The 13,989-nt window shown below is 40.2% G+C and overlaps 1 protein-coding gene across 1 annotated transcript in view; it reads right to left on the bottom strand.

Annotated features, from left to right (window-relative positions):
* Nucleotides 1-13,989, bottom strand: part of WDR49 (WD repeat domain 49) — a 148,998-nt gene that overhangs the window by 85,988 nt on the left and 49,021 nt on the right. The window contains exons 7-8 of the mRNA XM_087725297.1: nt 12,942-13,090; nt 8,393-8,629 (exon numbers count right to left, since the gene is read on the bottom strand). Of these exons, the coding sequence (XP_087581423.1) occupies nt 8,393-8,629; nt 12,942-13,090 (386 nt within the window). The remainder of the gene's footprint in view (nt 1-8,392; nt 8,630-12,941; nt 13,091-13,989) is intronic.

The raw sequence follows: 13,989 nt of genomic DNA, 5'->3' as shown, positions 1-13,989 counted from the left end.
TAAGGGCAAAAAAACGCTGATGTGTGTGTGCATGTGTATTTATGTGAGTAAATCAGTGGTGGGTTGCAGGCGGTACTTCCCAGTACGGGCGTACTGGTGCCTGCCGGGAACACCATGTACCGTTATGGTACGGTGCTCCGGAGGGCCCATCCACCTGCCTGAGCTCCTTACCTGTATTTGAGCTCTTTGGAGCTTCTACATATGCGCATGGAGCGTATGGTGCCTGCACGACGCTCCGCAGAGCAGCTGGAGCATCGCAGAGGTGTCGCAGGAGGTAAGGATGCATGCGCATCCTGTGCATGTGCGCACATGCGCACAGCATGCGCACATGAGCACAGCATGCAAACATGCACACTATATAACTTCAAGTTATGATCAGAATTGGAACCAGAATTTGAGTCATGCCTAATTTTATAAAAATTAGCATCCCCATGGTCACATGATCAAAATTTGGGTGCTTGCCAACCAGCAGGTTCATATGATCACTGTTTGTGACCTTCCCAGCTGGCTTCTAACAAGTAACAAGTCAGTGGGAAAAACCTGATTTGCTTAACTACTACATAATTTACTTAACAACTGCAGTGATTCACTTAACTGTGGCAATTTTTTTTATAAAATTAGGCATGACTCACTTAATAACCTAATTAAATTATTAAGCTAGCAATGGAAATTCTGGTCCCAATTCTGATCATAACTTGAAGTTATATAGTTAACTACTACTATACTGTAATTAGTCATGAAGGAAGGGGGAAGACATTTCATCATGAATACATGGAAATTAATGGCTTGGTTTGTTTTATTTTACCACAATTCATTCCCTCTCTCTCTCCCTCTCCCCTCTCTCTCTGCTGCCTTTATTATTTTTACAAATAACTCAAGGGAGTGCATATATCCAACACATGTTCCTCTTCTTATATTCTGTGTGGTGAGTTGCGCTGAGAGAGACTGGACCAAGATCACCATTTGGTTTTCATGGTTAAGGCATAGTGGTGGGTTTCACATTTTTTAGAACCTCTTCTGTAGATGTGGCCTGCCTTGTGGGAGTGGCTTGCCAGCCATGTGACTGGGTGGGAGTGGCTTGCCAACCATGTGACTGGGTGAGCATGGCCAACTTGTAAAATGTGATGTAACTCACTTAACAATGCTCTTGCTTAGCAACCAAAATGTTGGCTCAGAAACTCTGGCATTTGAAACACGGACGGTTAAGTTACAAGACACTTGCACCCCTAATCCTTTAGAAAAAAATCCCCAGGGGTGTTCAAACTTGACAGCTTTAAGACTTGTGGACTTCAACTCCCAGAATTCCTCCTCTCGCTCTTCATCTTGATGATGTGCAAACAAGCGGGAGGAGGGAGCTGGAACCAGTGCTAAATGGCACTGTAGATTTGTGGAACCTCTTCTATAGAAGAGGTTAGAACTGACAGGAACCCACCCCTGTTAAGGCAGGACTTGAACTCACAGTCTCCTGCTTTTTAGCCTGGTAGCTTAACCATTAAACCAAACTGTTCTGGGTCTCTCCTTCCCTTGGATCTTTCCTGATTGTTTCTTCCTTGTGAGTAAATATTCCAATCTAACCCATTTTTATTACTCTGATGACTGAGTCTTCTCTTTTAGTTTAAACAATAAAACAAAGCAATAGTTTTATAAGCAATAGCACTTAGACTTATATGCTGCTTTACAGTGCTTTACTGCCGCCTCTAAGCAGTTTACAGCGGTTTGCAGAGTCAGCATATGGCCCCCCACAATCTGGGTCCTCATTTTACCAACCTTGTGAGGATGGATGGCTGAGTCAGCCTTGAGCCTGGTAAGATTCAATCTGCCAAACTGCTAGCAGCTGATGATCAGCAGAAGTAGCCTACAGGACTACACTCTAACACTGTGCCACCATGGCTCACATATACACACCATATTTTTCAGAGTATAAGACGCACTGGAGTATAAGATGCAGCAAGGTTTTGAAGAGGAAAAAGTTTTTTAAAAAGTTTTTGCACTCTGCAAACCTCCCAAAAAGGCCCATTTTGGTGAAAATGGGCCATTTTTTTTTTCAAAAAAGGGCATGAATAACCCTTAGGCAGCTTGTAGAGTGTTCCTGGGAGGAGTGGGGGGGGCAACGTTTTTTGGCCCCAAAAAGGGCTTGAATAGCCTTTAGGAAGCTACAGAGTGCTGCTGGGGGCTAGGGGGCAAAAACGGGCTGTTTTTTGCTCATTTCTGCCCTCCCCAGCCTCCAGGAGCCCTCTGAAAGCCTTCTAAAAGCTCTGCATGGCCATTTTGGTGAAGGGGGAGGAGTTTCAGGAGGCAAAAAAAATGCTTTATTCAGTTTATAAGACGCACCCAGATTTTCAGCATCTTTTTTGAGGGAAAAAGATGCGGCTTATACTCCGAAAAACATGGTAGGTACGTACGTACATACATACATACATACATACATACATACATACATACATACATACATACATACATACCCATTATAATCTGGTTATAGGTTTATTTATTTATAAGATTTATGGATGCATATATTCCCACTATAACCCATTATAGATTTATAGGCTGATAATTCCAGATACACATAACAGGTGTTCAGTCAGAATTTTCACTCTGGACAGGCACCTTGTGGGAATTTTCAAAATTGAAAGGCAGATGGTTCCTCATGATTTTTCTGAATTTGTAAAAATTTCAAACTGGAGTGATGGGTATACACACTGACTTCACTTGCAGCAATTCCATGTGCGTCTATCACCTCATCTTTGACTTTTGTCACACAGAGCCGCAAAATCAGAGAAGTTCACTCAGCATATCATTAGGATGTAAAGGCACACAGGTTTTGCAATTCGGATCCTCATGAATACTAATATATAGCTGAAGAGATTTTCTGAGATTACAAAAGCCAAAATATTGTGATTAATAGACCTTTTCTAGGGAAATGTCATTTTCTTATGGATTATATAAGCCTTCAAAACATTGAGAATCACCGGCATTGATCTTTAATACAAAACACTTTTAGAAAATGGGGTGTACACCCTGATTAGGTGTGATGTTAACTCAGAAGTATCTCCTTCTTGAATTCTTACTGCTTAATTTCAGTTCCCTGTGCATTTGAGTGTAGGCAAACTTCATGTTAAATATAAAAACAAGGGACAAGGGAACCAAGCAGTGGTGGATTTCAAAAATTGTTCGAACCTATTCTGTGGGTGTGGCCTCCTTTGTGGGTGTGGCTTGCCACCCATGGGACTGGATGGGAGTGGCTTGCCACCCATGTGACCGGATATGAAATTATGAATTAGTACTTAGGTCGGTCCAAGTAGCTATTCAGAAACTCTGGCATTGAAGCATGCAAGTCTTAAAGTTGTCAAGTTACAAGATCCTTGCACCCCTAACCCTTTAGCAGTGGTGGGTTTCAAAAAATTTTGGAACCTCTTCTGTAGGTGTGGCCTGCTTTCCGGGTCCACTGGTGGAACCTCTTCTAACCGGTCCGGTAGATTTGACGAACCGGTTCTACCGAATAGGTGCGAACTGGTAGGAACCCACCTCTGGAACCAAGGAATAAAAGGCTTCACTGGTTAAAACAGCATAACCCAGATGAGTGGGGATGGATATTTCTGATCTTTCGGTTTGGAGGGTGGACCCACAGACATATTTCCTCTTTATGGAAAAAAAGATGTTGCTAATTTTCTTTTTCAACTCTTACTCTCAAAACGACACTATAGAGCACTGCATACCAAGACAACTAGACAGTTTTTCCCCCAAACGGCATCACTCCGCTAAACAAATAATTCCCTCAACACTGTCAAACTATTCACTAAGGCTCCATTACTATTAGTCTTCTCATCGTTCCTATCACCCTCCTACATATGACTGCATGATTGTAACTTGTTGCTTGTATCCTTACGATTTATATTGATATTGTTTCCTGATTGCTTATTTGTACCCTAGGACTATTATTTGTGTATGCCAAGGTCCTTGGTTTCACCTATATCTATTCTATATCTATCTATTCTGTATACTGCACAATTCAAAAATAGGGTTGTGAAAATATTTACAGACCCCTCACATCCTGGACATAAATTGCTTCAACTCCTACCCTCAAAACGATGCTATAGAGCACTGCACACCAGAGCAACTAGACACAAGGACAGTTTTTCCCCAAACGCCATTACTGTGCTAAACAAATAATTCCCTCAACACTGTCAAACTATTCACTAAGGCTGCACTACTATTACCATAATCTTCTCATCATTCCTATCACCCATCTCCTCCCACTTATGATTGTATGGCTGTAACTGTTACTTGTATCCTTATGATTTATATTGATTGTTTCCTAGTATGATTTGGTTGCTTATTTGTACCCTATGACTATCATTAAGAGTTGTACATTATGATTTGTGATGAATATACCTTTTCTTTTATGTACACTGAGAGCATATGCACCAAAGACAAATTCCTTGTGTGTCCAATCACACTTGGCCAATAAAGAATTCTATTCTATTCTATTCTATTCTATTCTATTCTATTCTATTCTATTCTATTCTATTCTATTCTATTCTATTCTATTCTATTCAGCACTTATTCTTTAATTTTCCCATAGTCCCATTAATATGACAGACACTACATCCCTGATTTTGTCATCTATGCCATCAAATTTAGGCATGCAGTCCAAGAATATTCAGTGGGGGAACCAAAGAGGCTGAAGAACTCATATTAAGCTGCCCCCCACCCCAGATTATTCATTCTTCTCATAGCACTTGTGATAGTAAATAATTTCTTTTTGCTGCTTGGTTTTAAACCTTGAACAAAAGAGATCCATATTGTTTCAGAAAAGAGGGAAAGGGGAAAATAATGGCAATTTGCCCAGAGATTAATTTCATCGCATTGTGTATTATGACGACTGGGGTTCCTGAATCTCAGGCGAGATGTAGGTAAATCTCTGTTTATAAGAGCTGCAGTGCTGCAAAGAGAATGAACATCCAACTTGCATACCAAGTGGCTGTGTGTTTAATTCATTTCTTTTATAATATCAAAGATATAACTATGATCCATGCCCGTTATGTTATGAATTTCTGTTGGAAAAATTGCATAAGGCAAAACACAGATCTCAGCTAAGTGCACTGTTTGCACATTTTATAGCTAACATGGGCCATAAGGTGATTTCATATGAATGTTTCAAAAGGAAGTTCATTTGCAACAGGAAGCAAGATGCTTTTGAAATATGATTCTCAGCCCCAGTTCTTAAGCTTCTTTCTTTTTTACTGAGGACCAGGGTGGAGATGACAATTATAGCTCTTTTTTTTAAAGGGACAAAAATAGTTGATCCACATTAATCTATTATGGTAAAACTAGATGATTCAAAGTAAGGGTGTGGTAAGTCTTTCCATGCATTCTCCACATACAAAATTGTGCAGGAGTTGGGTTTTCTGTGCCCAATATTCTCTAACCTAGAGTTCCTGGCTGAGGAATTCTGTGAGTTGAAGTCCACAAGTTGTAAAGTTACCACTATTGGAAACCCCTCCTCTAATCCTTATACCCATTGAGTAGGATGTCTGCATAAAAATGACTAGGTTCAGTTGGGCTCCATGCAATCTTTAGAAAGTCCTCATGTTAGCAAATTCTGGTCCCCAAAGGAATAGTTGGCCTCTGTCACACATTTTCACAAGAACATAAGAAACTCCAAGCATCTTTTAGTCCAATGTCTTGCTTCTCATAGGTAGCTAACCAAATTGTTTATCAGAAATCATAAAGCAGAACATGAAGGCGGAAGCTGTTTCCTTCTCTAAATCCCCAGAGATGTGCTTCATACACCTGTCACAATTGGTAGCCATTGATGATAGTCCTGTCTTAATATTAACTCACCCATGCAGCCATCCAATTAATGGCAATCAATACCCCTGAGAAAGCAAAATAGTTTAAAAGTATATTACTGTATTTTTTAGGAGATGCTCCAGACTATAAGACACACCTAGCTTTTGGGGAGGAAAATAAGAAAAAAAATCTGCCTCTGCCTCCCAGCATCCATTTGGTATTCATCTGGCCCATTTGGAACTGTCCATTCACCACCACCTATTTGCCACTGCCATTGCAGCCCATTTGCTGCTGCTGTGGCCCATTTTCTGCCACTGCGGCCCATTTGCTGCCGCCACAGCCTATTTGCCACCACTGTGGCTCATTCATTCATCACCACTGCCGCGGCCTGTTTACCACCACAGCACATTCGCTGTGGCCAATTCTAGAACAGCTGGTCAGTGCCACACCAACCCCTCCCCCCAGGCCGCAATATTCACTGTATAAGACACACAGACTTTCCACCCACTTTTTTTACGGGTGGGAGAATGTGCCTTATACTCTGAAAAATACAATATATAAAGAAGTGTTTTGATTTGTCTTACATTTTCCACTAATATTCTTTACTAGGTGGTACAGAAAAAAGTTCTTAGTTGAGCGTCTCTAAAACCATCAATAATATAAATTTCCTTTATTTATTTACAGTATTTTGCTTTTCAATCAGTGCTAACTCCTGGTGACTCCCTCAACAAGTGCCTGTAGTTTGCTGCAGAGATTTCAGAAGTGGTTTGCCATTGCCTCCTTCCTAGGGCTGAGAGAGAATGACTGGCTCAAGGTCATCCAGCTGGCTTTGTACCTAAGATGAGAACATTGCTCATGTTGTCTCAATTTTTGGCCTGTTGTTTTAATGACTACCCCAGACCGGCTCTCATTTTAATCCATAACTTCTATTAATTCATTTTAAAAAATAAGAGTCCAAATATTATAACTTTCCTTTATATATTTGTTTCCCTGATTCCTCTTATTATTTTGCTCATCTTCTGCATTTTACTGGCTGACAATGTTTTTGGAGTAGCAATCACAAACATACAATGTATTCCAACTAGGCTAATTATGTGTATTTCATTGAAGGATATTTCATTTCTTGTTCTTAAAAACACATACAGTGCATTCATAGGTATGGCTCAGAGAATTAAATATATACATGAGTGTGTAGAATCTTTTCACACTGACTCTTCTCCCCAACATTATATACCCACGCATTTAACCGAAACTCTGAAATAACCTATGAAAGTACTGTAGGTAAGTTCTTAACTTACAACTGGTCATTTAGCAACCATTTGAAGGTATGACATATCCCTCCCCCCTCAAAAAAAGCTACTTATGACCAAGATTTGAAGTTCTAGGGGCTGCTTCCATGTGGTGATCTAACAACATTTTTGAAACACAGAAACTGACCCATGTTTATGACTGTTTGCAATGTCCCACAGTCCTGTGACCACAATTTAGGACATTTTGTTAGAAATTGACATTTATTTCCAGTTTCTGGCAAAGAAAGACTCCATAGTAACCAATGAGTTTGTTAAAGATGATGGTATTCACTTAATGACTATTGAAATAAGATAAAAAGATCCCATTTGGCCATGTGGTTACTCACTTAACAACCATCATGACTTAGCAATAGCACTTAGACTTATATACCACTTCAAAGAGCTTTACAGCCCTCTCTAAGAGGTTTACAGAATCAGAATATTGCCCCCAACAATCTGGATCCATCATCTGTCCATCCATCCATCTGTCCGTCATCTATTTATTTATTTAAAGTTAAAAGAAAGAGTAAGGCTCTATTTGACTCTGTAGAAGAAATTTGAACTGCATTAAACTAAATGGAACCATAATTAAGGTCTCTTGAAGTTTTCACTCAATGTGGTGAAAGAGAATTTGCTGTTAGAAGAAAACAGAATTTCCTGTTTATAGGTTAAGAGTACTTTCTCCTACTTATTTAATAATATGGTGCCAAGAGTGTGTATAAATATCCTTCCTTTCCTTGGAGAAACATCTTTTCAACTGTCTGCACCATTCCTGATTTCCTGTACCTCAATTATATCCCAAAAGAAGAATGTGACAAAACCTCGCACACAACCTTTTCAGATGGAAAAGTGGAGGCAGGCATAGAAATTCCAAGTGAAGAACAAGTGCACAAAAGAAAATAGTGGCACCATATTATTATTCCATGAATAAAGTCAGTTCAAAAATGCCACCAGCAGAAATTAAAAAGGAAACTCTTGCACATCCTGAGAATAATGCAGAAAAGCAGAGGAAGCAGCAGAAGAAAAGAAAGCTTTTGACAAAATGCTTCAGCACAGTGTTAATTAAGCTATAGAAAATTGGGTGACCTCCAGTCCTGAAATAAAATTCTAGAGAAGGCAAAATGCCTGTGTCTTAAAGGAAAGCCAGAAAAATACAATTACTGCATCGCAGCACAGAGGAAATTCCTTTGTAAATGCCTCTTGTGCTTCAATTTTTACTTGCTGAAAAGAACATCCAGAAAACAGCGAATATGAATTTCAAATAGCTTCTCAGACAATTACCAAAAGAATCCTTTTCTTGTATGTTTTACCTGTTGGAGCATGGAATTATACAGGAGGCAAGTCACAGCTTTCTTGTGACTTGCCACTCTCCTTTTCCCTAATTCGTGTTCCATTTCCAATACCATCAGTTGGTTGTTCATTGAGATGAATAGGAGACCTTGTGATTCATGGAAAAAAAGGGTGGAGTGAAAGTCCACACTTTTGGGGAAGGATCCGGCAATCCTTTGCACGCAAAGTTGATGCTGAATGTCCCAAAGCCTTAATATCTGCATAGAAGAAGAGAGGAATAGAAATAAATTAGAATTGAAAATTTAAAACCCAACATCCCAAAGTCTTCTCCACCTTTCCTCAAAAAGTCAGACCAAAATGTTTGATCCTAATGTAGAATAGAATATAGAATAACAGAGTTGGAAGGGACCTTGGAGATCTTCTAGTCCAACCCCCTGCTTAGGCAGGAAACTCTACACCACAACAGACAAATGGTTATCCAACATCTTCTTAAAAACTTCCAGTGTTGTAGCATTCACAACTTCTGGAGGCAAGTTGTTCCACTGATTAATTGATCTATCCTCTGGTGCCTTTGACTCCCCCTTCTTTGTGGCAACCCCTGAGATATTGGAACACTGCTATCATGTCTCCACTAGACCTTCTTTCTATTAAACTAGACATACCCAGTTCCTGCAACCGTTCTTCATATGTTTTAGCCTCCATTCCCCTAATCATCTTTGTTGCTCTTTTCTGCACTCTTTCCAGAGTCTCAACATCTTTTTTACATCATAGCCACCACAACTGAATGCAGTATTCCAAGTGTGGCCTTACCAAGGCATTATAAAGTGGTGTTAACACTTCATGTGATCTTGATTCTATCCCTCTGTTATGCAGCCTATGGCTATGTTGAATTTTTTTGGCAGGTGCTGCACACTGCTGGTTCCTATTTAAATGGTTGTCCACTAGGACTCAAAGATCCATCTCACATTTTCTACTTTGTAAATCATCAAATACTTTGATGATTCATGGCATCACTAACTTCCCAGCAATACACAAAGATAAAACATGGAATCTCAGGCCAAAAATATTGCATACTATAGATATCTATATCTATCTATAGATAGCTTAAGGAAACTTAGCACATGGTTAGTCTTAAGAAGAAAGACTGATAAAGATATAATTCCTCAATTTTCAGAAAGAAGACCAAGACTTGTTGTCCATTGTCCAGGAGTACAGGGTGCAAAATTATGATCTTAAGTTATAGTAAAGAAAATACTGGTTGAATGATAGAAAGTTCCCCTTCAATAGGTCTGTTCAAGAAGAGACTAGACAGACTTGCTCTCCACTCAACGAACAACAAGCCATCTGTTAGGGACACTTTGATTTCTACCCTGAAGTTATTTTCCAACAGTCCAACAGTCATTAATGGTATCATCACCCAGCCAGCTATCATTAAAACCTGTCCATGCATGTCATTCTTATTTTGGCCCAATGATATTTGGAAGTCTCCAGAATAAGCTATACATTGCTAGCAGAGAAAGGGGAATTTGAATAATGAAGATTCCTAAGTGGTTTCTTCCACCTCTCTGATTCTTAAAAAAAAAGTCTTGGAGTTGTTCTTATTCCATGGGAAGCACAAACCAATGTTAAGCTGTTCATCATTGTCATTTTCTTCTCTGAGCTGTCAGATCAAGTCTTTATGGAAAGGAAGCCTTTTTTTATCTTCTTTTATTCTGCCATTTGTCCTACACAGGATTGTGATGTTTAATTTGGATTCCTGGCAGTCAATAAGAGATTGCTTAAGCAGAGCAGAAGGCTTTGTATGTAAATAGCTACCATTGCTGATGCCCATTCATCCATCAAAGTGAAACAGATTTATGCTAATGCCAGAAACAACACAAGATTGCTTGTAAAATAATGGCTGAACAACAAGGGGAAGACAGAGTTAGCCAACTGTTAAGATACTTATTGAAACTTAATAACTTAATATTTTTTTCTTCAATCTTTCAATCTGAGCACATTCTGTATTCTCTATATCCAGGTTCCAATCTCATGTCTTCTTCAGAGATGTTATTAATGGAAGAAATTAGATTAGAGTTCCAACTTCAGCTTGTGTCTATGGCATTTATCTCTCACGGAATTAACAAATGTTTTTCCCAATATAGAGATGCCTTTTCAGGGCACAGTTAATCTTTGATCTACTGAAAATGTGGCACTTTTATTAAGAGCTGTGCTTTTTGTAACCTTGGCAGTTTTCAGATGTGTGGACTCCAATTCCCAGTATTCCCCAATCAGACTTAACAGTTGGGAAATTCTGGGAGTTGGAGTCCATACTTTTGAAGCTGCCATGGTAAAGAAACACTGGTCTAGAGTTTTCACATGACTATTTGTTGTTGTTAGTTGTGAAGTCATGTCCAACCCATCACAAACCCATGGACAATGTTTTTCCTGGCCTGCCTGTCCTCTACCATCTTCCGGTAGAGGACAGGCAGGCCATTTAAGCTCACATCTACTGTTTCAGTGACTCCATCCAGTCATCTCATTCTCTGTCATCCCCTTCTTCTTTTGCCCTCAAGTGTTCCCAGCATTAGGCTCTTCTCCAATGAGTCCTTCCTTCTCATTAGGTGGCCAAAACACTTGAGTTTCCTCTTCAGGATCTGGCTTTCTAAGGAGCAGTCAGGGTTGATCTCCTCTAGAACTGACCGGTTTGATCCCTTTGCAGTCCAAGGGACTCACAGGAGTCTTCTCCAGTACCATAGTTCAAAGGCTTCAATTCTTTGGCACTCAGCCTTTCTTATGGTCCAGCTTTCACAGCCATACATTGCAACCTGGAAAACCATAGCCTTGACTATACACACTTTTGTTGGCAGGGTGATGTCTCTGTTTTTTTAGACTTGCCATAGCTTTCCTCCTCAGGAGCAAATGTCTTTTAATTGTGATTATAGAAGTGGTTTAATCCCTTTAGAAATCCAATAGATATCCCCAGAAGAAAACTTTGAAATCAGCTAGAAGGAGGTACACTTCTATTTTAGCCTGGCTGTCACATTTGTGTCTGATATGGATAACTAAAAGGTTCTGTCTTCCCATGTGAAAAAAGTCTCTTTCCTTCCAGCTTGTGAAGACCTACAAAGTGATTTTTTAATATTCTAATGGAATAGATAGATGCAAATGAGAAGAGAGTCCCCATGTCATGAAGGGTTTGATGGCTCAATACCAGCACCTTGAATTGAACCCAGAAGCACACTGGTAATCATGCACTGAATTAATTAAGGCCATAACTGCCCTTGTAGCTTCATTTGGATCAGCTGAAGCTTTTGGACACACATCAAAGGAAACCCCATGTGCTGCAGATTGCAATAGTTTAATCTTCCAAGCAGGACTGAATGACCATGAGTTGAGCCTCTTGGTCAAGAATGGGCTCAATGGGTGCATAACATGTAGCTGTGTAAAGACCCTCCGAGCCACCGTTGCCACCTGCTCTTTGGGAATGAGTCCAAGTGGAACTTCAGAGATGAAGCCAGACATTCCCCATACATTCCCCCACATTCTCCAAATGAGTCAAGTGCTTCACAGAATCACTCAGGTGGCCAAGATTGTAGACATAAAGCTGGTATAATAAGCACACTGATGATACCTCTTCCTGAACTATAGGATGGTCACTAGAGGTCATCTAGAAGTGTGACCAATACTATCTTGGTCTCACACCAGGATCTGAATCTTGACTGGAAAGTAGACAGATAATTCATTTATTCCAGACTGGAGCTACCATGCAATTTCCTTCTCCAAAACCTTCATCCCAAAGGGAAAGTTGGATGAAAATTGTATTAAATAGTTAGGGCCAGATGAGACAGATTATCTCTTTTTCAAACCACCCCTCTCTCAAAGACGAATTCCCTACCACCTAAATACAACCACATGTCATCTCCTGGGAAGCCTTAGCCTAACCAGGAGAGACATGGATGCAACTCTGAACTATTTGTGAAGTTACAAATCTCTGAATTGAGGAGAGCAGCTAATCTTTACTTCTGGAGACTTCCTGGACACATCAATGATGCTTTCTTGGATACCCTCGATGTAGTCTGTGATTGACTTCTACTGAGATATTTTTAAAATAGCAATAGCTATTTAAAAACTTCATAGTGTAACCCAGGGGTGTCAAACTCGTGGCCCACAGGCAGGATGCAGCACACGCTGGCCACAGCCACCCCCAGTTTAGTGAGGGTGGAAAACTTGTGATATGTCATGTGACAACAACGGAACATTGCGAGTTTGACACCCTTGGTGTAACCTAAGCTCTGGGACTTCCTGATAGCGTCTTATTCCATGGAATAACTTTTTCTACTTCTTAGTTTTGTTTTTTTAATTCAGCTAAGGTCAGTTAGACTCAGACATCAGTACTATGTACTATGAAGAAGAGAAGGAAGAATTAGGGCAAATAAAGTTCAATATATATGTGGCAAAATAGTTTAAAGGAGATTTCTAAACAAGTCTAATATTAATGTTACCAAGTGGCAGAGTGAGTTTAGATTTTTATACCCAAGACTTGTGTAGTATAATGAGCTATGTTTGACAGGCTCTTTCAACACTCACCTTATCCTTGGCAAAGCTGAAGAGCAGTTTGCGCTCAGTAATGAACTGGACAGCTATTACGCTGTCTGAATGGCCTGTCAGGATTCCAGCAGGTTTTGATGTGACATAAGGATTCCAAAGGCAGACGGAGCAATTAATTCCTGCAGTTGCTGTTCAGAGTCATAAAGTTGAAATACGGGGTTTTACAAAACGGTTCCAAGGTGTAACTAATGAGTATTATCAGTGTACAAATATCTGATCCAGAGATTCAAGCGAGCTGTGATTTGATCAAATCTCCCAATTAAATTGACTTTCTTACCTGAATTGTCACATTGATTCAAATGTTGAACTGATGCCGCCGAATAGATTTAGTGATCTAACACTTTGTAATGCATGCCGTGTCTTTTCCCCTCCTAATTGATTATATGATTCAGCTCTGTTCAGTTTGACAGTTGGTGCCTTTGGCATATTGGTAAGAAGATAGACACATTCTGATTCTAGTAATTTCCCCAATCTGCTATGCATTCCAGGGGACAAGGTTGGGAAAAGCTGCCTTTTATCTCTTTTCTGCTTTCTTTCCAGTTATTTCCTTTTATAACATTAATAACCTGCTAGCCCAGAGTAAAATTCTCCCCCACTCCCTCCTCTCCCTCTCCCTCCTGCCCCCTCTCTCTCACACACACCTCTTCCAAAAACCTCTTGAGCATTCTTTAAGCCAGTGTTGGTGAACCTTTTTGGCACTGAGTGCCGAAACGGGAGCAATAGCAATAGTTAGGCTTATATACCGCTTCATAGGGCTTTCAGCCCTCTCTAAGTGGTTTACAGAGTCAGCATATTGCCCCCAACAACAATCTGGGTCCTCATTTTACCCACCTCGGAAGGATGGAAGGCTGAGTCAACCTTGAGCCTGGTGGGATTTGAACAGCCAAACTGCTGAACTGCAGTGCTGAATTTAACCACTGCGCCACCTCGGCTCGGGAGTGTGCCCGCACACACGAGCGAGTGCTGGAAACCGGAAGAGCAGCTTCCTGCCAGTATGCACGGGAGCACCAGAAACTGGAAGAGCAGT

This window comes from Thamnophis sirtalis, unplaced genomic scaffold (assembly GCF_051295495.1).
Source record: "Thamnophis sirtalis isolate CommonGarterSnake01/CBP01778 unplaced genomic scaffold, rThaSir2_p1.2 scaffold_11, whole genome shotgun sequence".
Taxonomy (NCBI): domain Eukaryota; kingdom Metazoa; phylum Chordata; class Lepidosauria; order Squamata; family Natricidae; genus Thamnophis; species Thamnophis sirtalis.
The sequence above is the reverse complement of the archived record's forward strand: the minus strand, read 5'-3'. Positions and strand labels throughout refer to the sequence as shown.